General features: G+C 44.2%; 1 protein-coding gene across 1 annotated transcript in view; it reads left to right on the top strand.

Moving 5' to 3' along the window:
- FKBP1B (FKBP prolyl isomerase 1B) overlaps window positions 1-10,491 on the top strand; it is a 67,349-nt gene extending 56,858 nt beyond the window's left edge. The window contains exon 4 of the mRNA XM_060233378.1: window positions 9,806-10,491. Coding sequence (XP_060089361.1) covers window positions 9,806-9,934 — 129 coding nt within the window. The 3' untranslated portion in view covers window positions 9,935-10,491. The remainder of the gene's footprint in view (window positions 1-9,805) is intronic.
- The last annotated feature ends 1,873 nt before the right edge of the window (window positions 10,492-12,364 follow it).

The following is a 12,364-nucleotide window of genomic DNA, read 5'->3' as shown; positions in this document are numbered from 1 at the left end:
CACTTCAGATTCAGTTATGGTGCGTTCAGACATACCATTAGTGGTGACACAGCTCTGTCTCACTGACAGATTAAATATGTTCATCCAGACATCCACATCTGGCAATTGAGTGTCATCTGGGGTCATCCCGGCTTGCTGTGGATCAATGCCGCGTTAATTTGATAGCGCAGAAAGTCCGGCCCTTTTTCACAGAAGCGGCACACAATTGGTTTTTTCTTGTTTGGACAGCTCACGCGCGATACTGCCCCTTGGAATGTTTACCGCCCCTCCCACCTTTTTTTTTTTAAAGCCCCAGTAGACATGCGCATTGCCAGATCATCCGGGAATCTGAGGTGACGCTTCTGCTTCTCCAATCAACACAGGATCTGGGGGGCGGGGGGAATGTTATCCCACTATTCAGAACAGGAAAAAAAATCTTTTTTTCAATGTGGAGGATTTCCAGATATCGTCACTACCAATTTCCAGGAAAGCAGTTCCTGGCAGTCCCCTGGTTTGAATCAGCAAAGTTAATTCTGGAAACTTCCCCCCCTCCCCCCTCCCTCTAAAGTAACGTTTGATTTCCCACCTCCAAATAGTTGGGCGCATGTTCAGTGGACCCCCCCCTCCTAGGAATCACCATCTGATCACGCATGCTCCAAGAAAAGAGCGTGATAGTATTGGATGTCTGATCGCTCAACAACAGAATGAGTCGCATTCTTGGATGCTCGTCTGATCGACCCTGCATTGAATCAATATTCAGCAGTTCAAATTTGAGTGCTACACACCCACTTTTAATGTGACGTGTGACCGCACCCTTAGAATGTGAGTCCATCTGTCCTATATATTGGAAAGTGGAGTGATTTCCAATGCCAGATCACATCAAAGGATGAGCAGGAGTAGGAACCTGAAATGCAAAGCTGATGTTGCTGAGTCCAGTGATGGTGTTAGGATGCTAGGATGAGAGCAAAGTTGGCATCTTGGTTTGTTGGAGGCCTTGGTACTAGGGTCCATGTTATTGTATCATTGAGGGTGAGAAGCTGTTTTAGGTTAGCAGGCTGTCTATAAGAAAGAAAAGGTCAGCCCTGAAGTGCTACTATCCAGCATGGGTGTAGGTCATGAATAATGTGTTGAACTGGCTTGAGTTGTGAGCTGTAGGTGACCACCAGTAATGTTTATTGTCATTTTCTTCAGCAAGCTGCCCCTCAGTATAATTCTGGCTTTTCCAGTTGTAGTGTATCAGTAAATAATATGCGACCGGGCGCAGGGGCAACTGGGCCGTCCCAGAAGCCCCAGCGCAGGGCGCGAATCTCCCCGCCTATCAACAGCTGTGGCGGGAAGTTCAACGGGTCAGGATTGGCCTGACCAACCCTGTAGGCTGTACCGGGGATTGTATATAAGTGGGACCCGGCCCGCGTGTTAGCACTCTTGCAACGTGCTCCTAATAAACAATGTTGCCCTACTCTCGTCTCCGCTTCGAGTACGTTACACCAGTCATCTTTCTCACCAGAGGAATGGGGGATTAGGGATACCAGATCTAGATTGGAAAAGTCCTAGAGATTTGGGGATGAGGCCTGGGGAGAACAGGGACCTCAGTGGAGAATCCAACCTCCAAAGCAGCCATTTTCTCCAGGGGGACTGATCTCTGAAGTCTGGAGTTGAGCTATAATTCTGGGAGATTCCCAGATCCCACCTGGAGGCTGGCATCTCTAACTGAGGGGGGGTGGGGATTGACTACATGCTGTTGCTAAAAATTTAACTCAGCATTTGCTGCACTTATAAAAATTCTCCCCCAAAGTCACATATTGTGTTCATGTAAATTGTGAATCAAATAGTACCTTTTCAGCCTAATTAGCTAATTCCTTCTCTGTAGCATGCAAAAAAATTAGCTCAGCATGGTGGCAGCCCATGCAGAGCTGCCTTGTTACCAGCTCAGTTAGGGGGCCCGCATGGACAAAAACTGTTATGTGAATAAGCCTTAAATCTTCTAGGATAAACCCTGATAACAGTTTGGTGTAGAGAAATCGCTGGAGGAAATATTTTCTTCAGGAATACAATGTTCAATAACATGCTGACTGCTCCTATTGTTTTGGAGGCACTGAGAATTCCTTTTTACTCATCCTGCGGACCCTCAGGCTTTAGCTTCTTCAGTTTCTGCACATGCAAAAATTTCTGCTGTTGCCCTGCATAGTTTGTAAATGAAAGAAACCCTTGAAGGCAACAGGTACTTCTTTGGGCCAACTTCTGTCTTCTCATTCTAGCTGTCCCAGGTTTTTTTTTTAAAAAAGTATTCCTGACATAAGAACATAAGAGAAGCCATGTTGGATCAGGCCAATGGCCCATCCAGTCCAACACTCTGTATCACACAGTGGCCAAAAAACCCAAGTGCCATCAGGAGGTCCACCAGTGAGGCTAGAAGTCCTCCCACTGTGCCCCTCCCCCCAAGCACCAAGAATACAGAGCATCATTGCCCCAGACTGAGAGTTCCAACAATACGCTGTGACTAATAGCCACTGATGGACCTCTGCTCCATATACTTATCCAATCCCCTCTTGAAGCTGTCTATGCTTGTAACCACCACCACCTCCTGTGGCAGTGAATTCCACATGTTAATCACCCTTTGGGTGAAGCTCAGGGCATCATCCTTGGTGTTCCAGTGCCCCTTTTTATCCTCACAATGATCCTGCAAAAGAGATTAGGCTGAGAATCAGTGACTGGGCCACCTCACTGAGCTTCAAGGCTGAGAAAGATTTGAACTTAGGTCTCTCCATTTTGAAACTCAACATCCTATCAACAGTGGCTCCAAAAGTACAAGAGATATATCTGCTCCTTGAAAGTACCGTATACTATAGTAAAAGTCAAATCTGCTGCCTGAAAACAGTCTGCTTCCTTATCAAAATAATAACCCACCCCCACTCTACCACTCTACAAGCGAAGTTTGAAGACTTCCTCTAGAGTAGGGAAAGGAGCCCTGTGGCGCAGAGTGGTAAGCTGCAGTACTTACTGCAACTCTCCTCATGACCTGAGTTCGATCCTAACAGAAGCTGGGTTCAGTTAGCTGGCTCAGCCTTCCATCCTTCCGAGGTTGGTTTGCTGGGGGTAAAGTGTAGATGACTGGGGAAGGCAATGGCAAACCACCCTGTAAAAAAGTCTGCCGTGAAAACGTAATGCGACATCACCCCAGAGTCGGAAAGGACTGGTGCTTACACAGAGGACTACCTCTAGCATAGGGAGACCTAGCTTAAGACAGCATAAGTGGCTCTTCCTTTGGAGGAATGATCCTCAGGTTGGGGGCAGTGTTCCCTCTAAGATGAGCTAGTGTGAGCTAGCTCACAGATTTTTAGCCTCCAGCTCACACATTTTTGTCTTAGCTCTGGAAAAATGGCCCCAGAGCACAGTAATATATACAGTAGCTCACAACTTTAATCCCCATAGCTCATAACTTTAATACTACTAGCTCACAAAGTAGAATTTTTGCTCACAAGACTCTGCAGCTTAGAGGGAACATGGGTTGGGGGACGGTTCCTTGAAGAATGGTTGTATCCCCCTCCCCTCAGTTTGACTGACACAACTGCAAGATAATTGTTTATGAAATGCAAAAGATTATTTTTATGAAGAAAGATTACAAGGGTTGTTTCTAAACAATGACTGTTACAAATTAAATATTATTATTATTATATCCTGCCCTCCCCGCCGAAGCAGGCACAGGGCGGCTCACAACACAGGTACTTCAACAATTAAAACAATACATATTATACGTATATACATATTAAAACCAAACATTTATAAAATTAATCATCATTGTAATTAAAAAGCATTCTAAGATTAGATTATTATTAAAATCTTGATGTTATACATCGTATAGTTTTTCCATGGCGACGGTATTCATTCAACAGTATTCTGTAAGATCATTAAGTAAAGGCCAGCTGAAAAAGAGCAGTCTTGCAGGCCCTGCGGAACTGAGCAAGGCTCCGCAAGGCCTGCACCTCTTCTGGCAATTGGTTCCACCAGTGGGAGGCTGAGATCAAGAAGGCCCTTTCTCTAGTAACTTTCAGTTGGCCTCCTTTGGCCCGGGGATTGTCAATAGATTTTGAGAACCAGATCGCAGTACCCTTTGGGGAATATATGGGAAGAAACGGTCCCTAAGGTAGGCAGGTCCTTGGCCATATAGGGCTTTAAAGGTAATAACCAGCACCTTGTACCAAATCCGGTACACTATTGGCAACCAGTGCAGCTCCCGCAGCCCTGGCTGTATGTGCTTCCATCTAGGGAGCCCCAATAACAGCCTGGCCGCTGCATTCTGCACTAGCTGCAGTGGGTTTGGCACAGGGGCAGCCCCATGTAGAGGGCATTACAGTAGTCCGACCTCGAGGTGACCGTCGCATAGATCACTGTTGCTAGGACGCCGTATGTATGTTCACACACAATCAAATTCATTTTGACAAACAGTGATGCTTACTTTCACAAACCTAGGGGTTAATATAATGACTGAAACTGAATTGCTGGTTAAAAATACAAATAAGGCCCAAGAATCAACAGGTCTCTCAGTACATTCTCTGGTTTCTGAACCTCAGATAGAATAATTGTCATGCGATTTGGCAAACAGGAAGAAATTACAAATGTATTCAGTGAGGAAGAAAACCCAGAAAAGGGCTGTGCACTCTAAATTGAAATTAAATTCCACCAAATAAAGTGCACTAATTTAAAATATGTTTAGAATTAGTATAAGATGCTAAATCAGAGAAAGCAAACGTCAATGAAACCGAGCATATCCATGTCTCCCTTCCCTTCCAATACCTTGCCCCACCGCCATACTTCCCCCTCCCCCTGATCGCCAGGGTCCCTGACCCAGTGCTGGCAGTCCACATGTTGTTATATCTCATCTCCATATTCCCATCCATCCCCTTACCCATATATTATAATCCAACCCTCAACTCAAGAATTAACAATTAAATAGTAGGGGTGTGTGCTTAGTATATACCAAGCCAAATAAATACCTGAAAAATGCCTTATCAATATTTTTCGGGTATTTATTCAGCCAAATCATATTTTCTAATCTGATTCGGCTACCAGTCTAGCTGAGCCCAAATAAAAAAGCTGATATTATCTGGCTTCTATTCATGCTCAGCTTCCCTTGCCAAAGTGGAGCAAGTTAACCCACCTTTCGGGTGAACTCTCTCCGCTTCTGGGTTCCTCATACAGTGCTTGAAGCCATGTAAAGGCTTTTGAAGTTCCCTTTGCAAAGCCAAGCCACTTGGAGTCACACAGCCTCCACCACATGACTCCAGAGAGTGGGGAAAACCTTTTAAAATACCCCCCCCCTTCCTTAGTTACTTCGTGGTCAGGGCACGCCTCCACAAGTGAGGGGGTTAAGGAGGCACAGTTAAGGAGGCATGCCACCGAGGCAGTACAACTCCAGAGAAGTTGGGGGCTTCTTTAAATGTTCAACAGTTGCAGCATGCCTTCACAAAGAAAAAGAAAAGCAATTTGCCTTCCTTTCATTCATGAAAGAAGATATTGGATTTTTATCCCACCCTATACTCTGAATCTCAGAGTCACAAAGCAGTCACAATCTCCTTTACCTTCCCCCACCACCACAACAGACACCCTGTGATGTGGGTGGGACTGAGAGAGCTCTCACAGCAGCTGCCCTTTCAAGGACAATTCCTGCAATAGCTATGGCTGACCCAAGGCCATTCCAGCAGGTGCAAGTGGAGGAGTGGGGAATCAAACCCAGTTCTCCCAGATAAGAGTCTGTGCACTTAACCACTACACCAAACTGGCTCTCAGTGAGGCATGTCACTTAACCACTACACCAAATGGAGCCAAATAATTTAGGCAATACCAATTTTTTCTGGAACCCCAATACAATGTCAATATTGGGATTCAGGAATATCAGTATATACCGATATTTTTTGGATCTGGTATACCCGAACCTGAAAAACATCAATTTTTTTTGTGCACACCCCTATTAAATAACTAACTAGAAAAGACCTAAATATACCTATAGACTTCAATACCCTTCCATCCACCATCTTTCTACTACTATTAATCACATACATTTTCCCCCCAGAACACACAGTATTTTGCAGATTCCAAATTTCAGTTTGTTAAATAAGTATCCACAGGCTCCACCTAGTGGCATATTGCATTGAAAAATAAAAATTCATAAACATGCATCAGTCCAATAACATCAACTGCATGATTGTGACAGAGCATACATTTACTAAAAATTATTGCCACTCTGCTAAAGTTAGTACCAGACTACTGTTTTACATTGGATAACTTCAGATATACATCTGGTCCAGGCTTTTGGATCCTAAAATCAGTATTTCTATTTATTTGGTCTTAAACTCCACCCTCCAAACCAACCATTGCCTCCTGGGGAACCATTGTTGCCAATCTCCAGGTGAGGGCTAGAGATCACCCAGAATTGCAGCTGTTCTCAAGATGGCAGAGATCAGCTGCCCTGGAGAAAATGAGCTATATGTAACAACCACCGGAAGCAATAAAACTCTCACATAAAATGTGTATAAATGTGTTCTTTTAGTGCAAACTAAAATAAAACAGAACTTAGGAACACTTAAATATTTAATACTTGAAATTTCCCCTACCGGCAGCTGGTAGCAGCAGATGAGAGCATGCGTTGATCCATGTTGTAAAGAACTGAGTTGTGGCTCTGTGTAACGTCGGGAGAAAGAGGCTGAAGAAGTATTGATAATCTTATTCTCTCTGTACCTTCACAAGTGGAACACTAACAAACTCAAAGACTCCACTCACATCTTTACTACTTCTGTTTTGAAGAAGCTTGTTTCTAAGAGACTATGTGAGACTCTGTGTGGGGAAATTTCAAGTATTAAGTATTTAAGTTTTCCTAAGTTCTGTTTTATTTTAGTTTGCACTAAAAGAATGCATTTATACATGTTTTATGTGAGAGTTTCATTGCTTCCAGTGGTTGTTACATATAGCTCACTATAGACACTGGTTCCAGTTGTATTTACTACCCCTGGAGAAAATGGCTGCTTTGTAGGGTGGACTCTGTGTCATTATACCCTGCTGAGGTCACCTCCCACCTGCCTTGGTCCCCACTGTGGAGAAAGACTACTTTTTCTAGATAGAGGCTGCAGGGAGGGGGAGGAGATGGAAAACTGAAGTCAGATCAGTTCCCCCACAGAAAACAGCTGCCTTGAGGTGCATACTCTGTGGTATACTATAACACAACCATGCCAGGCCTCAAAAAAACATCATAACACAAGCTCATGCAAGAACAGGAAAGTGAAATTGTAACAGATTATAAAGAGAGGGCAGAACTGCTCAGTTCCTATTTTTACTTTGAGCCAGTATAGAGGACTCTTATCTGGGAGAACTGGGTTTGATTCCCCACTCCTCCACTTGCAGGAGTTGGAATGGCCTTGGGTGAGCCATAGCTTTCACAGAGTTGTCCTTGAAAAGGCAGCTTCTGTGACAGCTGTCTCAGCCCCACCTGCCTCACAGTGTATCTGTTGTGGGGGACAAAGGTAAAGGAGATTGTAACCCACTCTGAGATTCAGAGGAAAGGGTGGGGTATAAATCTAATATCTTCCTTCTCCTCCTCCTCCTCCTCCTCCTCCGGGAAAAGGTGCTCGAGGTGGCAAAAACAGAACATATAATGAGGGAAGGAGATTTTAGCTTAGGATCTGCATAGGGGTAGTACATAAACACCTAGTTTCTTTAAATGAACTGAAGTCCTCAGGGCCAGGTGAGCTGCATCCAAGGATTCGAAAAGAATCTGCGGATGTAATTTCTGAGCCTCTGGTCATTATTTTTGAGAACTCTTGGAGAAACAGGCGAGGTGCGGGAAGATTGGAGGAAGGCAAATGTCCCCATCTTCAAGAAAGGGAAAAAGGAGAATCCAGATAACTACTGGTCTGTGAGCGTGACATCTATACCTGGAAAAGTTTTAGAACAAATCATCAACAGTCAGTCCTTGAGCATTTAGAAAAGGTGGCTGTGATTAGTAAGAGCCAGCATGGGTTTCTCAAGAACAAGTCATGTCAGACCTTTTTTTTTTTTTGAGGTTACTACATTACTGGGTCAGGGGAATGCTGTAGATATAGTTTATCTTGATTTCAGTAAGGCTTTTGATAAGGTTCTGCATACTATCCTTGTTGACAAGTTGGTAAAATGTGGTTTGGATCCTGTTACCATCAGGTGGATGTGTAACTGGCTGACAAATCACACCCAAAGAGTGCTTGTGAATGGTTCCTCATCCTCTTAGAGAGAAGTGACAAGTGGAGTGCCTCAAGAATCTATCCTAGGGCCTCTTTTGTTCAACACCTTTATTAATGATTTGGATGAAGGACTAGAGGGAATGCTTATTAAATTTGCAGATGATACTACATTGGGAGGGGTTGCAAATACAGTAGAAGACAGAGTCAGGACACAGGATGATCTTAACAGGCTGAAAAACTGGGCTAAAACCAATAAACTGAATTTTAGCAGGGATAAATGTAAAGTTCTGCATTTAAGTAGGAAAAATCCAATGCATTGTTATAGGATAGGGGAGACTTGTCTTGGCAGTAGTATGTGCGAAAAGGATCTAGGGGTCTTAGTGGGCCATACACTGAACATGAGTCAACAGTGTGATGTGGTGGCTAAAAAGGCAAATACAATTTTGGGCTGTATCAACAGAAGTATAGTGTCCAGATTACATGAAGTGATGGTATCGCTTTACTCAGCTCTAGTAAGATCTCACCTGGAGTACTGTGTTCAGTTTTGGGCACCACATTTTAAGAAGGATATAGACAAGCTGGATTGGATCCAGAGGAGGGTGACGAAGATGGTGAGGGGTCTGGAGACCAAGTCCTATGAAGAAAGGTTGAAGGAGTTGGATATATTTAGCCTGGAGAGGAGGTGGCTGAGAGGTGATATGATCACCATCTTCAAGTACTTGAAGGGATGGTGCAGAATTGTTTTCTGTTGCCCCAGAAGGTAGGACCAGAACGATCAGGTTGAAATTAAATCAGAAGAGTTTCTGGCTCAACATTAGGAAGAACTTCCTGACAGGGCAGTTCCTCAGTGGAACAGGCTACCTTGGGAGGTGGTGGGCTTTCCTTCCTTGAACAGAGGCTAGATGGCCATCTGACAACAATGCTGATCCTGTGAACTTAGGAGAAAGTATTTGTGAATTTCTTGCTTTGTGCAGGGGGTTGGACTAGATGACCCTGGGGGTCCCTTCTAACTATGATTCTTTGATGCTAAATGCCACAAGGCTGAATGTGACAGGAAAAGGCGGCAACAGTGCACTGCACACAAAAGGAATGCTGAGCTTCAACCTCTGTGTGACCATCGTCATGCCCCCCCCCCCCCTATTATTCTTCATCTCCGTTTTGGGCTTGCTTCAGGGCTTTGGGCCATCATAGACATGGGGGCACACACACACATACATGCAGGGGAGGGGAAGCCAGCATCTGTTTCAGCTGTGGGTTGGGTGGGAAGGCAGCAAGGGTGAGGGTGAGTTAATATCATGGGTGGGGGGAGTAGTGAAGTTTCAAGGGTGTGGGGGTAGTTGAGAGGAGGAGATGGTTGGGAGTGGGTGGGAAGGTTGGAGTGGGAAGAGACCAAGGGGGGGGGAATGCTTTCACTTGGGTGTGTGGGTAGACAGGAAGGGTAGGGGGGCACTCACCCAGAGCCTCTTTCTAGAGAAAACTTTCTAGAGGCTCTTTCAACAGACCTTATTCCTAGTTAGATATAATGATTAAAATGTTTGGGTTGCTGATAAACCAGTTTTCTCATGTGGTTCTCTTGTCTTCCATTTTCTTCCTCTGCACTGCTAACGTCTTACTGTTAGATGAGCCTGGGACAACGAGCAAAGCTGACTTGCACACCTGACATGGCGTATGGAGCCACTGGCCATCCTGGAGTCATCCCCCCCAATGCTACTCTCATTTTTGATGTGGAGCTGCTTAAAATAGAGTAACAGAACTGACTGAAGGCACCTCCCATTCTCTTCCCCCTTTTCCTTTAACGAGAAGCATCTCCACTGAAATTTCTGTCACTCCTGCTGTCATGCCAACAATGCCTCTACTGGAGGTTGTTCTCTCACTTTCCTAATTTTTTAAAAAATATATTGTTGGTGTATGTATTTGTCCTTGTTTAGATGCTTCTTTTTGCTGTGAAGACAGAAAAAAATGGCTGTAACATTTTTGAGTTGTAAATTTTATTTTAATTTGCATGTGAAACTTCAAAATTGTGATTAGAATTATATATATAACACACACAAAACTATAAATATGTAGAGAAATTACTTACTGAAAAACCACTGCCTTACTATACACGTTAAAAAATAAAAGAACACACACACACAGGGGTGCTCAGAAATCAAGTGTACAGGTTGTACATGAATGGGCATTAGCCAAACCAAGTTACCTGCGCTGCCACTTTTTCTCAACTTGTATGTTCTGCTTGCTGCTGTTTTAAATGAAATGTCTCAGATGGGGAAAGAATTCCAAGAAAAATAAAAATCTTGATACTTTGGTTTTCTGCTTAGTCGCTTTTACTTTTGGGTTTAAAAAGTCATAAACACAAGAATTCTTAATTCACAGAGTTTATTAATTTTATCTGAGAGACTGTGGTTATTGAATGATTCATTCCTATCAAACATAAATGAGACTTTTGGCAGGTGTAACTGCAACCAATAATTTTAAGAGGAACTCATGAACACACACAGCTGTCATCCACTATCTGAATAGTTTACTAGATGCTCTCATGTGGACGAAACAAAGCTTAATGTAATGGTGCCCTGTGTCCTTACCCCATTATGTGGACTGACTATTCTGATGGCAGTTTTTTGGAGAATTAGTGGGAAGAAAATGGATGGAGTCAAATGATCTGTGGCAGTGAGAAGCAAAGGACAGCAGGACTTTTTTTTTTTAAAAAAAATGTCCATTAAGAGTGGACAAAGGGCTGCATCCAACCAGCCTTTCCATTGGTGAAGAGAGGGGCAGTCCCTTTGACCACCAAAATGACTATGCTGGGTTCAGGGGACAAAAAGCCATAGGAAACAGGCTGAAATATGGAGGGGATTGGGTAAGATCAGGTGAAAAGCTCTCTGGATCCCACACAATACTATGTAGGTCACAGACACACATATTGTTAATGTCCTACAGTACTCATCTAGACTCAGAAGGGGTTGTGCTCTCCATGAAAGAGCAGCAGGTTCATTGTTACTGGATCTGGGCCAATGGCAGAAGGCTCAGGTCTCCTCTGTAGCAGATAGCGCTTATCTACTCCAATATGCCAACTATGGCCCTTCCCAGCGGTCATTTTGTAGAAAAATAGGTGGTGGAGCTCATCCAGGGATTGTTATGCAGCTGCAATACTATTCAATGGACAAGGAGGTGGAACTCTCAGAAATTCAGGAGCTGTACTCCTGTGAGCTCCCACTGAATCTGAGGCCTGGCCCTTCCTTGAAGTGTGATATGCCCATGAGATCTATGCTCTGATCACATTCAGCTTAATTACTGCAATGTACACTATATGTGAGATTGCCTTTAAAAACTGGAAACTTCAGCTAGTCCTGCCATCAGGGGCAAGATACAGAAAGATCTGCACTGAGTGATTGCCCGTCTGTTTCCAAGCACAACCCAAAATAGCTTGAGGCTGGGAGTGGCTCAAAGGACTGCTAGCTAAGATCTTCCTCAAAAGCCTTGCTTTCTGTGTCCCTGCCTTCAGAAGTGGGACAGGTGTGGTGACTAGAGTCAGGACTTCTTCAGAGGTGGGACCTCATCTGTAGAATACACTTCCCCTTGAAGCTCACCTGGCAGTTATGCTACTCTGTTTTACATTCCAGCCCCAAACATTTTTTGTTGCTGTTGTTCAGTCGCAGTCGAGTCTGACTCTTTGTGACCCCATGGACAAAGTCACGCCAGGTCCTCCTGTCTTCCACCATCCTCTGAAGTCTGCTCAAATTCGTGTTTGTTACATTTTGTTACAAAACGCTGTCCAGCCATCTCAACTTTTGCCGTCCCCTTCTTCTTTCGCCTTCTGTCTCCTTTTATTAAAAAGGTAAAGGTAGTCCCCTGTGCAAGCACAAGTCGTTTCTGACTCTGGGGTGACGTTGCTTTCACGTTTTCACGGCAGACTTTTTATGGGGTGGTTTGCCATTGCCTTCCCCAGTCATCTACACTTTCCCCCCAGCAAGCTGGGTACTCATTTTACCGACCTCAGAAGGATGGAAGGCTGAGTCAACCTCAAGCCAGCTACCTGAACCAGCTTTTGCTGGGATTGAACTCAGGTCGTGAGCAGAGGGCTCTGACTGCAGTATTGTAGCTTTACCACTCTGCACCATGGGGCACTTCTTTTTTTCTTCTTTTACCCAGGGGTTAAAAGGGGGAGATTTTAAATGTCA

Source organism: Heteronotia binoei, chromosome 1 (genome assembly GCF_032191835.1).
Source record: "Heteronotia binoei isolate CCM8104 ecotype False Entrance Well chromosome 1, APGP_CSIRO_Hbin_v1, whole genome shotgun sequence".
NCBI lineage: Eukaryota > Metazoa > Chordata > Lepidosauria > Squamata > Gekkonidae > Heteronotia > Heteronotia binoei.
The sequence above is the reverse complement of the archived record's forward strand: the minus strand, read 5'-3'. Positions and strand labels throughout refer to the sequence as shown.